This window comes from Epinephelus moara, chromosome 3 (genome assembly GCF_006386435.1).
Source record: "Epinephelus moara isolate mb chromosome 3, YSFRI_EMoa_1.0, whole genome shotgun sequence".
NCBI lineage: Eukaryota > Metazoa > Chordata > Actinopteri > Perciformes > Serranidae > Epinephelus > Epinephelus moara.
This window is the reverse complement of record NC_065508.1, coordinates 9,584,385-9,603,941: the sequence shown is the minus strand read 5'-3', so window position 1 is coordinate 9,603,941 and position 19,557 is coordinate 9,584,385. Positions and strand designations below refer to the sequence as shown.

Here is a 19,557-nt window from a genome sequence, read left to right as displayed (position 1 = left end):
CCTTAATTTCCTAAAAGCGTTTTTTGTTAACGCACTTCATTCACAGCCAGTTGACACTTAATTCCCCAGATCCACTTTGTTTGAAGCAAATCCGACAGCATCCAATCAAGTTGCAGGGGAAAGGAAAAACAAAACCGGACAGAAACACACAAATTCATTCTGCTGTGGTTAATAGTGCTATATGCTATATGAAAGTGCAATGTCAGTAGTATTCTTTTATGATTCAGTTCAGTCACACTTGTTTTAACAACAAATAAATAACAAATAACAAATATACATTTTAAAAAATTATTAATAATCTTTGTAGATGTATTATACTGTAGTATTACTCAGTTGTGAAAATGGCATGACACATTCCTGTATTTTACTTGTCTTGTCAAGCAGGATTTATACTTCTGAGTCAAATCAACGCTGTACCTGCGGCATAGGCATCGTAGAGCCTACACTGTGCTGATGTACTGTACTGTAGGCTGATGTACGCCTCCCCAGAAATGTAACTACAAGTCGCAGGGACGCAGACCTGTGGTCTACTTTTTTAAGCTGAAAGCCCCCACAAAATAGCATTTTGTCTTGTGTGTGATTTACCCTGGCTTCATATGAGCAAAGTAAATCGCTGCTATTCGCTAGGCTAACTTAATAATAATAATAAGTTTATTTGTATCGGGGACAATGTACAAAATAACATTAGTCTCAGAATGAGAAGAGATGCTTTGTACTGGATTTAGCTTACTAGCTACTTTCCATCCGTAGTCCCTGGGCAGGTGAGTAAGGACAATAAAAAGTGTCAACATACAAAACAAAACAATCATCTATACACATGTGCATACACACACCCACTCACACATCACAAACACTCAGGTACAAAACATATTTCATAACAGAGGGAAATAGGTACATACAGGTATTAAAATATTACATACTTTGACAAAGTTGTAAAATCATTTAGGCTTAAGATTAATGCTGACAAGTCTGATTCCTTAAGATCCATTTTTTGACTTCACGAGAAAAAACGTTGAAGTCTGTGCAAAGTTTCAGGTTGGTTGGAAGATTGTTCCATGATTTGATGGCTTTAAAAGAGAAAGCGGATTGAGCAAAGGCAGAGCTACGCTTAGGGATGTTACAATCTCCACTTGAGACAGATCTTGAGGCTCTGATAGTATGTTCAGAGCAGAGTTTAACAAAGTTTTTCAATGGGGGAGGAGCAGCATTATGAATTATTTTGTACACTAAACGGACATCTGAATACAACATTAAATTATCAAAGCTAAGCATTTTATATTTGTTGAGTATATCACAGTGATGATCCTGTCGTGATTTTCTATCTAAGATTTTCGGGGCTTATACAATGTAAAATACCATAGCCTTGTGCTAATAACATTAGCATGTTGTATTTGTTTGAAAAATGTGTTTAGTACAAGACAGTTGTTTTGTTGGTGAACCTTGTGAGTTCTGAGTTGTATTGGAGCCAAATTTTGTAACGTTGCCTTTGTTAAATGTTGCTGTTGTCCCTGGCTTCATATGAGTAGGGGAAAAGTCCGCTAGCCACTAGGCTAATTAATACAATGTAAAATGCCATAGGCTTGTGCTAAAAACATTAGCATGTTGTATTTGTGGGGAAAATGTGTCCAGATAAAGACAAATGCTTTGTCTGTGAATCCTGCAAGTTACAGTGAAGCTGATTTGTGTACTTGTGTTTGAAATTGTCACTATTAAGCCATTTTAATGTGTGTTTTTAATCAACTAAACTTAACAGCACTTCACGGAAACCTCCGCCACCGACTAGTGTTTTGGAGGTGGAACTGCAGAGTGACACAGACACACCACTGCACAAGTATAAATGCTCACGACGACATAGGCTATGGCGTAGGCTCTGCATACAGCTGACGCACAAGTATAAATCCTGCTTCAGTCTTGACATAGGACTTGAGTGCTTAGACTTGAGACTTTCTTGTGACCTGCAAAACAATGACTTGACTCCGTCCTCTGGTGTGTGGACCCCCGATGATTTGTGACCGCCACAGCAAACACTGAAGAGAACTTAGAATAAATACAAGTCTTAGGTCGCTGTACAGAATGTCTTGTTTATTGGTTGTCGTCATACATTTTCAAAATGACTATATGCTTTGTATCTAAAGACTCTCAGATGAATTGTACTGTCTCTAAAGGCAGACGTAGAAACACCTGGAATACAGGGCAACTCTCACCACAGATGTTTGGCTATTGACAAATTACATCCAATTTAATTTCTGGACATAAATCTAAGTATAATTTTAAGATCTGCAAAAAAAGACTTTAGATGACAGGTTTTTGTGATTCCATAATTAGTCCTGAAGGATTCCTGGTGAAACAAATATTACCATTAACATAGAGTATGCTCATATGCACCTGGTGAGAATCACTCTGTTTTGCAGGAGCTCAGTCACACTGCAGAGTTGACTTTTTATTTGATAATGTTATACACCTGTGGAGAAACAGCAGACACTATCAACACATTTGTGCTTATCTTTTTTTTCTCTTTTTTTTTTTTAGCAAGTTTTCTTTTTTCTGTTAAATATCAGTTTTTGACATAATCTTTTTCACAAGAACAGACTAAGTTAAATCTGTTATACGTTTTGTATACCAACATGCTCACAATGTATCTGAACCATTTTTTCTTTTTTCTTTTCAGTGTCAGAACAACATACATAAAAACAGACGCCCTTTTTGTTTTTCGAAACAGTATGTGCCAGGTCTAACGTGGTGGTATCAGAGTAGTGTGATTCTCTTTGTGGTTTCGCAGGCTCATCAAAGGCAGGAGGAAAATAACGGGCCTGCAGTCATGTACGCAGGCTTTACTTGCAGGGCATGACTAACTTCAGGAAAGAAAATCACAGACTGTTGTCGGGCACTCCAAGATAACATAAACTGACAAACTTAACATCAGTTCAGTCTCTCTTCTTTTTCATACATCACATTTGACTTAGATCAAAAAAAAAAAAAAAAAAGAATCAGTCACTCTTTATCAAGAAGATTTACATCATCTGTTATTCTGTTCAGGTCCTCATGTGCTCTGAGTCTGGTCAGCTTTCTGTCTCATGACAGACACATTATTTGTGGCTGTGTTGTGCATGATTATTAATATTTATCTCTTTTCAAATACTTTCTTGTTTGTGTTTCTTTATAACTTTATACATTGTGCAAAAACAGCTGTATTCTACTCTAGAAGGCCACCGGGTGTCTTGGTATTTATTTCCACTCTGTGTCTGCCCAACAGCATTCCTAATCGCGTCCTAAGACAAATCTTTGTTTGAAAATTCTCTCCGATGTGACTGATCGACCTTGTTGATGAATCATCTCAAAGTAAACAAACGCATTTTCAAAATGGCAGGCAGAGTGAAGCAAACGCGATCCCTAATATCAACTTGCTGTCTTGCTTAAACTGGGCTAAATGTGAACAGCACAAGACTAACTACTGCAGATGTCTAAAATAACTTAAAAAGAAATGCAAAAGCTTTGCTTTCACCTTCCACGTGAATCACGTTTACAGCAGTTACTCAAACTGTTTACTGTGTTTGGATCATGTGGCCAGATATTAATTGTACCAACAACTGAAAAGACACAATTTATGGGACAAAAAGGAGATACGGTGTCTTAAATCAGCGTGCTGGTTTCAGAAAGCTTACGCAAAAATGAACAAAAGTCTGGCCTACTGCTCAAATTCAGCTTTTTCCTCCTGTATTTATAAGCTGTTTGAAGAGCAGTATACATGTAACTTCTAATCCAATTGCTGTTTGTATCTGGTCAGTATGAAGCCAGTGCATTTTTCCTTTGGTTCAGACCAGGAAAACTAACAGGGAATACAGTACCTGCACACACATTTATATTTATATCTATAGTGCAGCCAGTTTTGTTGTGTTCGAGATTTAAATTGAAACAGACTGTGATGCTGAAGCTCTGATTCTCAGCTTTAACTTGGTGGGAAATGTTGAATTTTGGCCTTCAAATTAAGTTGTCTTACTCAATATTTGCTTTGCAAATCCTTTGCAGTCAATGCTCCCCACTTGGCCAGGCCTGCTGTATACTGCAGCCGTCTGCACTTCTTGTGGTTTTAGAGCTTTTTACCTTCAGTCTTGTATTCAGGGGTAAAACGTGTGATCAGCTGGATCGAGGTCAAGCGACTGACTTGATCAGTCAACAACGCTGACTGCGTTTGGCCATAAAAGCTCCTCTGTTGCCTTGCCTGTGTGTTTACAATCATCCTGCTGCATTGCTCTATGACTGGGGGAGAAGGGCTGTGAATCTCACACTGTTCACCCACTGAGGATGTAAACACCCTCAAACATTGTTAGAAGCTGAAAGTCAGCACTTTCACCTCATAGTAGTTGTTTCATTTCAAATCCAGTGCTCTGAAGTACAGAGCCAAAACAAAACCAAAAAAAACCAAAAACATATCACTGTCTTAACACTTTCTGACTGCTCTGTACGGTAACAAACGCTCAAGGCTTAAACATGGTTGTACCTTTTGAGCTTTGAACAAACTTTTTGTTTTTGGTTGCTTTTCTAAAGCCTGAACATATATATATTTTTTTAGATTTACTGATTGCAATTCAGCACCACTAAAACATCTGAGTCACCAGTGACTGTCTCTGTGGCACTGCTAGACGAATGTGCAGGCAGTCAGTTTATGACTGTTGTCTCGGAGAGCAAGTAGCTCATCATTTGTTACAGTGGTAAATATATAATATGTTATAGATGTGTATTATATTTCCCCTCGTCCCTGATGGCCCAACACCCAAAATGATAAAACGTGAACGGCTGTAATACATTAGCGTCAGTCTACTGCATCACTAAAAGCAGCACAGCAGCCTCACCTCATGGATTTGCATGTTATGTACAGAGAGTATAATACATTATTCTGGATAGGTATGATTTATGGTGTTTATTTACATATAACGTGTAGTCTGGATTAACATATTTCAACTTCGGCTCTTAAGATAAATGACTTTAAAATGAAAATGTAATATACCAGCAATGTAGAAAAATAAGTCGTATTCACTGTATTGACATGAGGAAAATGGTTTTTATCTAGCACCTATTGCAACCATGTTAATGTATACTATAATATACCACAGCAGACGTATGGGCACCACAGAATATACTATAACTCAAAAATGTCTTACTACCTATGAACTGCTTCTCTCACAGGAAATACATTTCATGGGCAACAAAAGGACATTTGATAAACTATGAATTTAAAGGCCTTTAGATAGAAAAATAAGTATACTAGAACTTTTTTTTAAATTGTCCATTTCTAGTAATATATAAGGGGTGTATTTTTTAAATAAACTGATCTTTGAATAAGTTTATACTCTGCATATTTTATTCTGTTTGTGTGCTTTTCATTTACCTTTAACTTTTCATTTAACTTTGTACTTTGTGCTGTGTAAAAGATATGATTATAAAGCCCATCCCTTTGCACTTTCATAAGCTGCAATAACAACAAATAATGAGAAGCTTTAATCAAGTACCTGTATGGAAATGTGATCCACTGTCTCCTGTTTTTATTGTCCTCCTACCATCGAGAAGGTCGCTCTAAACTTTTTTTTTTATCTACACGAGTCAATACATCAATATTTATGTGTTTATTCCAAACTACATCTTTCATCACAGCTGTCTATCAATCTGTTCATAAATACCAAGAGTTTTACCTGAAGCTGAGATCGACAAATATGTTTCTGTAAGCAGTTTAACAGCTGCTTCGTCTTATGGAAACTAAATCTGAATAAATTTCTTTCATACACTGGACATAATGGAGGTTTGGAAGCTTCCTTCCACAGTACTTTGGACGGCATGCTTTTTATTTGCCCCTGATTGTTAGATTAAAAAGTCTGATTTTGATATTTTGAACCCTAATTCTCACGGCATTATGTATTTGTTTGCTTCATTGTTTTCTACACTTTATTCAATAATTTTTACACATGGTCTGTCTTTTGTACGTCTCTCCTAAAACAGAGATTGTGCCGTCGATTACAGATACCCGTTCAAATAAACAATTTCCTTTGTCAAATGGCATCTATCATCTTCAAAAGTTTGCCCTCCAAACTTCCAAAAGAAATAAATTCATGTTTTACATTTACAACATCACTGAACGTCTGTGTGCTTTTGCAATTCACGGTGGTCAATAATTTAATTTGCATCCTGAAATAATTTCTAAATCATTCTGTCAGTAACATATAATCCAACCAGAGCCTTAAATAAATAACAATCATGCTCCTGGGGAAATTAAATTGTGTTCTTGAATTGTACTCTTTGAAAATAGCTGTTTGCCATCTTTGTGTTTTTAGCCACGTCACAATACATCAGATCGACTCTGACTTAGCCGTGACTTCACAGATGCATACATGAATAATGGCTAATTTGCACTTTAATACATGACCAGCTTGTCTTTGTAAAGTAACCCAGGGGTTTCATTAATGACTGTAAACAAGAACCGCATCTATCAGCTCCATCACTGGACCTTATCATCCACAACTATCGATCACCGTGTCAACAGCCAGGGTAGAGAGCATCCGTCTGTGTTGTCGGGTTAGCCTGTGTAGCCATCCTATCCCATTCTGTCTGTATTTACTGTCGGTGTCATATTGAACACGATTTAAATGACCTCTTGATTGATCACTCTGTGTGTTAGGAATGACTGTTTGTGAGTGCTTTGTTAATTTATGTAAAGTAATGGAAAAAAAGTGTGTGTATAGGTGTGTTAAATCAAGACTTGTCTATATGGAACCTGTGTATTTCCCCCTAGTTTGGCCATCAAATCAAATTCTCTTTCACTTATCCTCCACGCAGTAACCTGGTAATTCTCAGCATCTTGCCAACACAGCAAAAAAATCAATGCAATGCAGGACACTTTGATTCGCTTGGGGTATGTTTGCAATATAACTGATACTAGAAGAATAAAATTAATTGTGCTTCTGATGAAATTGTACCCCCTCCTGCCTCAGAAGCCCCAAATGTTACCTAAAAGTTAAGTAATTGACCTAGCTGTTTACGCCACCCTGGCAGCAGAGAGCTCTGAGTGTATTTATAGTGAGAGCACTGTCGGGACAGCATGAATTATTAATGGGTCCTGATGCAGATTTATCTGTGACCTCTAGGCCACCTGGGTGCGAACACACACACACTCGCACATAAATACACACACATTCACATACTAAATCAGTTTGTCTTTGTGGACCAAACCTGTGGCTCCTGTTATGGTTTTCCAGGGAAATTATGACAGATGACAGTGTGTGCAGTCCAGTAACCCTCAGCAACCCCCACTGTAGCCATTAGCAGGCCTTCGGTTGGTTGATCGGTTCATAGAGGATGTCTTTCGCCCACTTGGGTTGGTCCTCAGGGATAAATTATTTGAAGCTCTGAAGCATTCAGCAAGGTACAGCACATACTTACAGTACATACAGTAGGCCTAAACTACATACACACACATACTTACTACATATGTCAATAAGAGAACAGTCTGGTTTTTATGCTTCTTACTAGCTTCTGTGTAGACTTTCAACCTACTGGCATAAAGGTGAAGTTTCCCCCAGAAACTGGATTCAAATCAGTTTAGCGTTATCTCCCTTTTGCTGGAAAAGTCATGATCAAAAAACTTGTAAACTGATCCTTGGCCTCATGTGTCTGCTCCCTCTGTCCTGTTTCCTGGCTCAGAGGCGGTACTTTCTCAGCAGGTCGGCCTGCCACATGTACTTCCTCTCGGGGAACCTCTCCGGGATCTTGATCTTGCGGAAGTCTTGAATGCACTTTTCCAGCTCCTCCTCAACCGTCAGCTTCTCTTTCGCCGGCCTTTTCTTGCAGGTGCTGGTGTCGCGGGAGCTCGCCGTGAGTGTGCGCAGCAAGTCACTCTTCCGTCGTTGTTCGCCCTGCTGGAGCATGGCAATGGGGCCCTTTTTCAGCGGCCTGTCCAGGGTTTGGACGTTGGCGTGGGGGTGTGACTGGCGGCTGACCGGGCCGCAGATGACTGTTCCCTGGGGAGAGCTGGCTTCTGACTGGCTCTCGGAGCTGGAGGTGGATAGCTCGTTGAAGGAGGTGCCGCTCTCGCCCTCGCCGTCACCTTTGTGGTTCTTGCAGCAGCAGTCACATGGAGGGGAGGACCAACGTGATGGACCACCTGGAAAGAGACAGAACCAGAGAAAGAGCTAACATTAGAGTCTATGCAGAGCTATTTTTTCCACCTTTCATTTCTTTCTGGACAGACAATCATGAGGAGAAAAACGAGACGGTGGCACAAAGAGAGCCACAAATTAGTCAGACAGGAGAAGAAAGCCAAAGTAAGAAGCAGGGAAGACAGACAAAGAAGGAAAGTCAGCAAATGCCAAATGGCTATCACCTAGAACAAAGTAAAGTGACATCAGGGACACCTGGCTTGCTTCCAGCCTAATCAAGGAAGTGAGCTGGCTGACTCTGTGACAAGCCTACATTGTTCAGAAGACTACCCTCATAGATCCATGCTGTCACATGAAACAAGTGGAGGAGCTAAAACGGTTTGCAAACACACAACAATGGTCCCTATTTGCATGCCAGAGATATATTTACAGTATAACAATGAAGGCAGTGGTACAGTATTTCGGATTTAATGAAAAAGGAGCTGCTACAGTACAAACGGTATACCTCTGAACTCTTAAATTAACTCTTTATTCTTTCTACTGGCCAAACAGTGGAATCTGTCACATGATGTCTGTGGCAAAAAAAGACTTTTTCCCATTGACTCACATGGCGAAAGAGACATTTGTAAATAAGTGAAAAGCTTTTGTTAATGTGTTGCAGCCCTCCCAAAATTACACTTTTCACCATCAGAATTTGATCCATTCAGTCCGATAGCATTTGGAAAGTCTAGAAGAGTCACAAAATTGAAGCAATTCATCCCCATTGAAGTTTGTGGAGCGTAACACTGAGTAAAGTATTTGGCTCAGCCGGCGGAAGTCTCTGGTGCGCCCGCTCTTTGGGCCACACAGTACGAAAGCAGTGCCAATCATCCAGGTAAATATTTTTGCTGCATGTTTTGGGCTTCATGCACCACTGAGCACTTTCATAGGAATGAACAGGGCCCTGCCTTCACTGCTTTATCCAGTTCTCTCTGCACATCAATATAAAAATACTGTATGTGCAGCTTTATTTCTCTGAAGGCTGCTGTCCTGTTCAGCAGCCAACTTATTCATCTCTAGCTGCAAGAACATTACTAGGGCTGTGTGTTGTTTGAAAGACAACAATAGCAGCACCAATACCTATACCCTTAAAGCGATACCAGTACTTCATTTGATACCTTTTTTTTCTACCTTATTCAATACCTATCATCTGAACAGAAGCATTCATTTGCATGAAATACCACCAAACACCAAAAGCGTGTACTACAGCCATACTTTTGAATGTTTCGGTGGCATCTTAGCATGCTGTCCGTCAGATACACCCCATTTAACTTCTCCATACTACAGATTGAATGGGTTATAGCTACTGTGGTAGTGGGCCAATTACACGTCACATTAAATCCATGAATGCTTGCATTGATTTGTTGTGAGCAAATCCTTACACAGATGTTTTTGTTCTAGTACGAAAAGGATCCAATGCGGGTATCGTTTGACTGAAGAAGTTGCAGTACTACTTGGTACTGGGTTATTTCAAGTGGTATCTTAAACTGCAGATATCCTGCCCTAAACATTAAAAATTCATGCTTAGAATTGAAGTGGTACAGGTCAGAGGAGAGTTGCCATTGAACTATTGTGCTTTCAAACATATGATCATCAGACATGACCTACCACAACTGTTTTCACCCACCCTGGAGCTTACAGTGAGCAGGATTGTATTTCAAAAAAAGTTGCAAAGTATCTCAGTTTTGATAAGGTTGAGGCAGCTGCCCAGAAGTTGTGGTCTGGACCAATAACAAGACAAAAGCAGTGATCCGCAATCATAGCTGAAAGGAATCAACTGCCCAGCCTAACCTCTGTGTGAGTGTACAGCAAAGAGCTGAAAGACTCACAGGAACCAGGGCAGCACCACACCTCTCACTGCAGGAAGAGGCCATTTATTTTTCATGCTAACCTCCTGAATAATTGAAGGGGTATCTGTTGCTGATGGACTCCACTCTGTTTAGTGAGGAGAGAGATCAAAACCCTTGAGGCAAACACACACGTGCAACGCCCCCACCCATTGTGGTTTTGAGCCCATTCCTTGCTGTCGACACGACCACACACGCAAGCGCAGGCTCCAGCTTGTGATGCATCCTCTACTCGTCAAGTTCAATTGTACCACCGATTCTTTTTATGTTCTGCTGAGCATATCACTTCAAACGAGATTGTACTAGGCTATAAATAACGCTGCTTAAAATAAATAACCCCTCGCTTTTACGTTTGTCCTCAGCACCGTATTTGGCTTGTTTATAGAGAGGCAGTAGAACAGAAATCAATTCATCCAACGAATATTTGTTCCTTCGAGTACCACTCATTACCAGCTACCACGTATCGTAACTCTATATGAGTATAAATAGAAGAAATATTTCTTGGATGGCTTTGACACTTACACCAAGTGTTATTCTAAACTGCAAAAGGACAAACATTCAGTGCAGAACTGAATATACATGCATGCTACACACACACACACACACACACACACACACACACACACACACACACTGCTGCTAGCTGTATGTGAAATAAACATCACCCATCAAAGGCAGTGACAGAAGTGGAACGCAACACCCTTTGTCACCCACAGCAGCTCTGGATGTCTTTAATTACCGCCGGCATTTACAGCTTTCACATGCGCAAACACACAACGACAGAGAATGCACTGTAATGCTGTCATAATGTGATTTGAAGGTACACACACAATTAGAAGTGTACCAGCCTCAGATAAAACGACGCGTTCGTTATACAGTTGCAGGATAGAGGACGTAACCCCATGATTGGTGCAATTATGTCTCTTCCCAACCTTTGTTTAGGGACACGAGTTAATTTGTGTCACTCTGAGTGAATAGCTAGCCCTGTGATCGATGAGATGCAGACTCGTAATTGGTGTTTTGAAAAATGGCCCCAGACTCTGGTGAATTGTTAAGTCTGCCAGTAGCCAATCTGGCTGTCCAAATATATTTAACGCGATGAGACGGCTGAAGCTGCTGTAACAAACGTCTTAAAGAACCTTGCGTGTGTTTATGTGGTGTTGCATCTGTGTATTTGTTGTATGACACTTTTATTAAACTTCGCAATTATATCCACCTCCATGTAGCTCCTTTTACAGGAAGTGCTGACAGTGACATGCTGCTTTAATTTACAGGTATTGTGGATATCTATTAGCCTCGCTAATGCAAAGACCACCAGGGAGGGATCTTATTTATCATTTTGACCAGCTGGATTTCTTGTCAAAGCTTTGGCTTCATAACAAATTGTCTAGCAAATAATTCAATTGAGAACACCACTTACAGGGACTTTAAAATCCAAGCACTGATAAATGAGATTTGTCAAAACAAGTCATTGTGTAGTGTCTCTACCCTCATCAGTGATACTATAATTACATTCCCAAAAGGATATATCAGTGCAAAGTGTTGATGCTTCATAGCACATCGAGTCATGTTAGTGGTAAAAACCAATTTCCCCTGCTAATTGAAGGGGGAAAAAATGTGTAAATGTGAGGACCCACATTTTCTCATTGGTATTTACACTGTATGGTTATAATATTCTTGCTAATTGAGGTGAAAATTAAACCACTGCTTATGACATCACACTTCTGTGTGACTCATTTCTATCTTTTTTCTATTGCTTCTGCCGGCAGCATAACTCAAGTTACCCAAAGCTACGGTTGGTAACTTTTATAAAAATAACTTTGTGTGATATCTGCTGAAACTGTCACTATATTCTGAAAAAAGTACGTGAGACAGTCTGGGGAAAAATCATTTCACACCTCCTCTTCCTACTGCTTCAAATGGCATTTGCTAGAATCAGACCACGGCACACAGAACGCAACTACTCAGAGCTGCGGATTCTCTAAGGCAGCCTTCAATTATGCCAATCACTGTAGGGGTGTGGTCAGACTTTTAAAACTAAGCAGCCCTGATTGAATATAAACCAAGACTGTGTTTCTGCATTGCCTGTTTTTCACATCGGATGTTTTCAGAAACATATTTTAGTGTACTGTTTACCTGTAAAATGAGAATGTTTGTGACCCAACCACCGTGGTGGAAACAGTTACATAAAGCACCAAGTACTGCCTACTGGCCAGACCAACTTTCTCATTTTACAGCTAAACAGAACACTAAACTATGTCTCTGAAATCATCTGAGGTGAGAAACAGACAATGCAGTAACAGAATATTGATTCAAATTCGATCAGCGTGGCCTAGTCTGACAGTTTGATCACAGTCACGAGCAGTGATTAACATGATTGACAGCTGCATTATAGACTCCTCAGCTCTGATTGGTTGTTTTGGTTCAGTTGTGGTAAGGCCATTAGAAGCACTACAAGGCAATAGAGTGGGCAGATGAACAGGATTTTTTTTTTTTTAACAGATTATCTGTCTCATTTAGTGCTGTGTGAATATAGTGACGGTTTCAGCAAATATGACAAAAGTTTTTTCTGCAGTAAGTCCACATATAGCCTAACTTTATAAAATATACCATACCACACCACTAATTTGATTTTTCAATATACAATGCCCTATTTTCCACAGTTGGTCAGATTAAGGGTCAAAATATTTGCCGCAAAATTTTTCAGACGCCCCACTCCAATTTTGCCTAACCGTAGATTAATGATGCATTTTGGCAGTGTGCTCTGGAGCTTCAACATTTACACTGATGGAGGTGCCATAATTAAAGGTCAAGGTTTCGGAGTCTAAAGGCTATAGCTGCCACACAAACTGTTTGATTTTAATTATACTGGGGAGGAATGATGCATCTTGTTACTGAGCGGCCCCAAGGATGCCTGCATCCATCACTTTAGGTGGACAATTTTAATTGAGGCTTGCTTCTTCTTCTTCACCTGAGGTCATTTAAACTGCAGGAACTGAGATAAATTTCCCTGCATTATACCTGAGCAATCCAATCACTGGGGTTATGTCTTTGTACATCTTGTGAAAAAAAGCCTACACGATTTTTAGAAAAGGACCAATTTCCTGCCTGCTTGTCGTCATAGACGAGGTATTTTAGCTCTCTAAATGCCAGGGATTTGACGGTTTCTGTCTATGACAGGTAGGCGACGCTACTGAATGATCCACTCAGTCAGAAAATAACCTGAGGTTCATTATTCATACCAGTCAGGAGATGTCTTGGGGAGAGCGCGTCCCCACTTCCTGTCAATCACGCCCACGTGCATGTCAGCATTTTTGGAAGGATGTAGAATAAATCACAGGAGGCGAGGCGAAGCGAGGCGGAGGCGCAGTTACTGAAGCGAGAATGTGTCTGAATTTTAACGGAATATTATTGTTTCATTTTGTACCATGTGGCATTTTTATGCACAGTTTTACAGAATGTGTTTATTGTCAAATTACAGTTTCATTTCTAATTGAGATATACGTTTAAAAAAAGTGACATTTACAAAAGGATTTGTAAGAATAAACAGCAGAGCCTACTGACAGGACAGGACAATACACTGCTCAAAAAAATTAAGGGAACACTTAATGGTCACAGTATAATACCAAGTCAGTTAAACTTCAGGGATACCAATCTGACCATTTAGGAAGCACAAGTGATTGTGAATAAGTTTCAGCTGCCGTGGTGCAAATGAAAGTGACAACAGGTGCAATGGAGAGGCAAAAGCAAGACAAGCCCCCAAAAAGAAAATGGTTTTACATGTGAGTTGCTCTCTCCTTATCCTTCCTGACTGATTCTTCTCTAGTTTTGTGTTCTGCTGGTGTCCTTGTCACTACTGGTAGCATGAGGCCATACCTGCAGCCCAATCAGGTTGCACAGCTCCATCAGGGAGGGTGCAAGAAGGTTAGCTGTGTCTCCCAGCACAGTCTCAAGAGCATGGAGGAGATACCAGGAGACTGGCTGTTACATAAGAGAGCTGGACAGGACCGTAGAAGGGCATCAACCCAGCAGCAGGACCGGTATCTGCTCCTTTTGTGCAAGGAGGAACAGGAGGAGCACTGCCAGAGCCCTACAAAATGACCTCCAGCAGGCTACTGGTTTTCATGTTTCTGACCAAACTGTCAGAGACAGACTCCATGAGGGTGACATGAGGGCCTGACGTCCTCTAGTGGAACCTGTGCTCACAGCCCTGCACCATGCAGCTTGATTGGTATTCTCCAGAGAACACCAGAATTGGCAGGTTCTTCATTGGCTCCCTGTTCTCTTCACCGATGAGAGCAGGTTCACACTGAGCACATGTGACAAGCGTGAAAGAGTCTGGAGACACCGTGGTGAATGTTATGCAGCCTGAAACACTATCCAGCATGCCTGGTTTGGTGGTGTGTCAGTGATGATCTGGGGAGGCATATCCTTGGAGGGTCACACTGACCTCCATGTCATAGCCAACAGTACCCTGACTGCTGTTAGGTACCGGGATGAAATCCTCAGAGCGACTGTCAGACCATATGCAGGTGCAGTGGGCCCTGGGTTCCTCCTGGTGCAGGACAATGCCCAGCCTCATGTGGCTGGAGTGTGTAGACAGTTCCTGGATGATGAAGGCATTGATGCCACTGACTAGCCCTCTTGTTCCCCTGACTTAAATCCATTGAACACCTATGAAACGTATATCGATGCATCAGATGCCATCAAGTACTGCCACAGACAGTGCAGGAGCTCACTGATGCCCTGATCTGAGTCTGGGAGGAGATCCCCCAGGACACCAGGAGCATGCCCAAACATCAGGAGTGCATACAGGTATGCGGGAATCATACACACTGCTGAGTCATATTATGAGTTACTGTTATAACATTTATAAAATAAAATTCTCAGTGGGTTAAAGATTTTGGTTCCCACTGAATGTTGTTACGTCATTTTGTTCTCAACAAATTATACAATATACATCAGTAAAGATTTTACACTTGGATAATTTGTTCATCAAGATCTGATGTGTTAAATGTTCCCTTCATGTTTTGAGCAGTGTACATAACAAGATCAGTGGATGAGGTTCTGTACATTTCTTGTTTATTATTGCCATACAAGTCGTCACATGTGACTCTCGACGAATATCTCTCTCACTCTTGTTGGTCTTATTTCTTGAGGCTAAGTTATTATGTCTCTTTCCATAACAACTTTTTTTTCAACCACTTAATGACCCAGCTGCCTCCTGCTATTATAATCACAATGAATAATATATTGGTTAATTTAAAAATAAATTAAAGATACCAGCAAGACGGGAAACGACATGTGTTAATAAACAGTATAACAAGAACACTGCAGGCAAACAGCTCTTGTGATGACATCAGCCAGCCTCACAAACTGATAGCAGTCTATTCAAACTAGACTTCACAAAGCTACATACTGTCCAACAGATCGCCTACAGCATTGTTTAATGCAGAAACAGCAGCCCAAAGGTAGAGAAGTGGGCTTGTGGCTGGAAGGCAGCCAGTTCAAACCTGGACCCTCAGGCTAAAATTGTTGCAAGCAAGTGAATCAGGGGTGCTTGCCTTGAGTCTTGAGCAAGGCACTTAATCCCCAAACTGCTTCAGGGACCAACAGAAAATACTTTGGTTGCACTGAGCTGCTCCTGGGTGAGATCATGTTTAACTGTATAAATTTGAGGCTCATTGCTCAGCCGGGGATAAACAAACATTCAGTCTTGACAAGTGATTTAGTCTCACAGGCATAAAACGCGTTTCTCTAAAACACACACTCCTTGACTCTGCTGGTGACATATGCCTCTTTTATATGCCCACATTGCAGATTAAGTAACGCAAGCGGTAAAAACACACACACACTCCGTTTCTGTTTATACATCAGCATGTGTGTATAAATATGAAAGTATGACACTTATATATAATGTGGCATCCTGTGCTCTCATGTGAAAGTAAGGTCACACTTTCCTTCAGGGCTGAGTGCATGATTGTGTGGAGGTGTGTGTGTCTAAGTGCACATGGGAATGCATATGTGCACATGTATGTAACATGTGAACGATGATGCACCGTAAGTGAGAGCCTGATGTAGGTCAGTTTGTGTGCTTCACAGCCGCCTACTTTCCTCCGCATACGTCATACATGCTGTAGTGTGGGATGTGTGTGTATGTGTATGTGTAAAGTATGCACCAACAGTGTGTGTGTGTGTGGCCCGCCTGTGGTCATCCCTCAGTGTGTAAGTGACATTGGCCTTGGAACTATTATCTGTATGCCGTTGGGCAGAGAAAGGGAGGCTGATGTCAGGTGGGGTTCCCATTCGTGTCATCAGAGGTGTCAGACTGTCGGCCGTGCCTCTGGCCAGCATCACTCAGCACACACACTTTGTCTCGTGTGTGTGTGTGGGTGTCTGTGTGTGTTGTGATGTACTGTAGCCTGTGTGCTATGTGCAGCAGTTGATTCATGTGATCTCATGTTGTTTCTCTTCCAGGGAGGTGGGCAGGAGGTCTGACTGAAGTCTAATGACTGTCACATGCTATTACACAAACACACACACACACACACACACACACACACACACACACACACACACACACTCGATGCTCCCTGACAGGTGCTTCAGGCTCTGATGTATTGATCTCAGCAGGGACCTTCACAACTTCTGTTAGCTCTGGCCAGTAAAAAGACCTGGCTGGCTCACACCGCACTCACAATTGAATAAACATCATACTCACGGACGCACACTGCACACTGAAACGATCACACACACACACACACGTATTCAATACAAACCTAATTTTCTGTCCACATATATCATTCATCATCTTTCATTTCCTCCCGTCAACTACTATCCAAAACACTGACACAATATGTTATCCAGTCACCAGAATAAATGTTGGCATTGTGTGTTTCTGTAAACCATGGATATGTAACATTTGTGTGATATTATATTATGGATATGTTGAAACTTTCTTTACATTTCAACAACACTAAGGTTAATGTGGTGTTAGGTTTAGACACAAAACTACAAAGCCATGGTTAGAAAAAGACCATATTTTGGCTGAAAATACCCAGTTTGTTAACACAGTTGCCACGCAAAATGCAGTGAAGTGAGGCCAGAAAACACCACGGCTGGAAATACTGCCGATGTGTTGCTGAAAGACACTCAGTTTTGTTCTTTGTTGGTCTAGAACATCCATCCATCCATTTTCTAACCTAACCTATCCTAGTCTCTATATACAGACTCTACATTCAGTGAATGTAGAGTCTGTAGGCAAACCCGGGAGATCTTGCCTCCGGAAGAAGAGAGGAAGAGCCCTGGTTTCCAGTTGTAGGCTGTTTGTAGTCCGCGGAAGAGCCCTGGTTTCCAGTTGTAGGCTGTTTGTAGTCCGCGTGATACTGACCAATCACGTTTGAGTCGGCTGCAGTTGTTGCCAGGTTAAACGGTCCGTGCAGTGAACTAACGATGCGGAACATAATTGGCGTCACTGCAAACTCTGAATCCATCGCAATGGTTCAGCATATTTACTTATATATAAATGGAAGTCGGAAACGGAAATTTGCCTCCTCCGCCCAAATCAAACCAGAATGCCAAAAAATCGGGGGTCTGCCCCCAGAGGCTGTATCGCCGTCTGCCGGAAGTCAGATGCCGAATACAGCCGATGGGGTCCGAGAATTAACCTATCCCAGCTGACATTGGGCGAGAGGCAGGGTACACCCTGGACAGGTCGCCAGACTATCACAGGACTGACACATAGAGACAGACAACCATTCACACTCACATTCACACCTACGGACAATTTAGAGTCACCAATTAACCTGCATGTCTTTGGACTGTGGGAGGAAGCCGGAGCACCCGGAGAAAACCCACACTGACACGGGGAGAGCATGCAAACTCCGCACAGAAGGGCTCCCACACCCGGGATCACCCTCTTGCTGTGAGGCAACAGTGCTAACCACCACACAGGTAAGCACTGACTGAGAACACTAGCAAACCAATGACTGAATCCGTCTTTGATTCTTGTATTCGTCCATTTGCATTTTACACAAAGTATCACCAAAGTTTGTAAAACCAAAAGCAAAGATACAAAAAAGTACGTACAGTTACTTTCCAATGTCTTGACACAGTTCATGCAACATAATTCAAGTCTTTTGTTGGCAAAACACTGCAGGCAAACTGAGATATTTCCCTCGTCATGTTGGGTTATTTTGGGAAAAAGAAGTAATTATGTTTCCTTACTGAGTAGAGTTTCAAAACAAGGGAGCTGCTGGAGTATTTTGTGGTCATACAAACAAGGAGAGAAAGTTTGACTGACACTTGAATGAAAACACATGCACAATATTCATTCATATTCATTAGGGATAACGAGCTCCCATCTCTATTCGTCTGCTCCACTTTTATTTCTTTTCTCCTGTATTTTTTCTGCATTTTTCACCCTCCTCTCTTCATATTCTCATGTGTCTTTTCCCTTACTGTTCCTCTCCTAATGCCTGTATCGATGGGTTGGTGCATCAGTGGAAGGGTATGGACGATTGCCCTCTGATTGATTTCTGTCATACAGCCTCTCAGCACTGGGAGGCTGTTCACCAGAGATAAATGATGTTGGCACAACAAAAGCAAATAAACCTCTTCTATCCATCACTCCCTCCCCGTCAGTTTTTTTTTTCTGTGTCCCACCTTAGCTCTGCTGTCTGCATCTCTGTGCCACTGTGTCTCGCTCCCTGCGCCCTCTCTTCCCACCTTCCTGTCTCTTCCTCAGCCTCTCCCATCTTCCTCTGTCTTTCTCGCTCAGACTGAGGTCTCGCCACCTTCTCTCTCCAGTGGTCACTTTCCATTTTTTCTCTGTCCGATGTTTTTCTTTTTACTTTAAGCTCTCCCTCTAACTCTCTGTCCTTCCTAATTTGCTTAATTTTGGCAAGTCAGCAGCCCTGATAGAAGGTTCTGTGTGTCATATACTTGCTCTGTTTCTTTGATATCGAATGGACGACAGATTTATTATTTCATGAAATAATGCAAATTAGCTCGGGAGATCTAACCCTAACCCTAACCCACAACAAACACCAAGTACAGTTCTAAATTAAAAAGACAAAACACGAAGATAAGCTCACTGATTGGAAATCATTTCTTTCATTTGTTTTCATTGTCATCTGATTTAAGAAGAAACATTTTGGAGCTATATCCACTCAAATGCTTGTTACATACCATCAGTACTTATTATTTGATGAGGTGTTGCAGGTAATTTTTTCTGTATATCTGCCTCCCGTCAACGTGCTTCGTGTCAACTACTATTATTCAATAATTGACCTTTTACTAAGTCCCGCCCCTAGACACAGACTGGCCAATCATAACGTAGCATCTTGCAAGCTCAGACCAGGGTCTGACAACAACACAGCTGTGCTTCATTGACTCTAATGCAATCGTTTCAGATTTCCTTCATTTCCAGGCTGGTTTTGTGGATGTGGAGCTAAATGTTGTGCCTGGGGCACGTTGTGTATTAATGATACTCGTTACCTGGAGAGGTTGGAAAAAGATATACGTTT

General features: G+C 41.3%; 1 protein-coding gene across 1 annotated transcript in view; it reads right to left on the bottom strand.

Moving 5' to 3' along the window:
- Positions 1-7,685: 7,685 nt before the first annotated feature.
- kctd16b (potassium channel tetramerization domain containing 16b) overlaps positions 7,686-19,557 on the bottom strand; it is a 94,993-nt gene continuing 83,121 nt past the window's right edge. The window contains exon 2 of the mRNA XM_050041370.1: positions 7,686-8,149. Coding sequence (XP_049897327.1) covers positions 7,686-8,149 — 464 coding nt within the window. The remainder of the gene's footprint in view (positions 8,150-19,557) is intronic.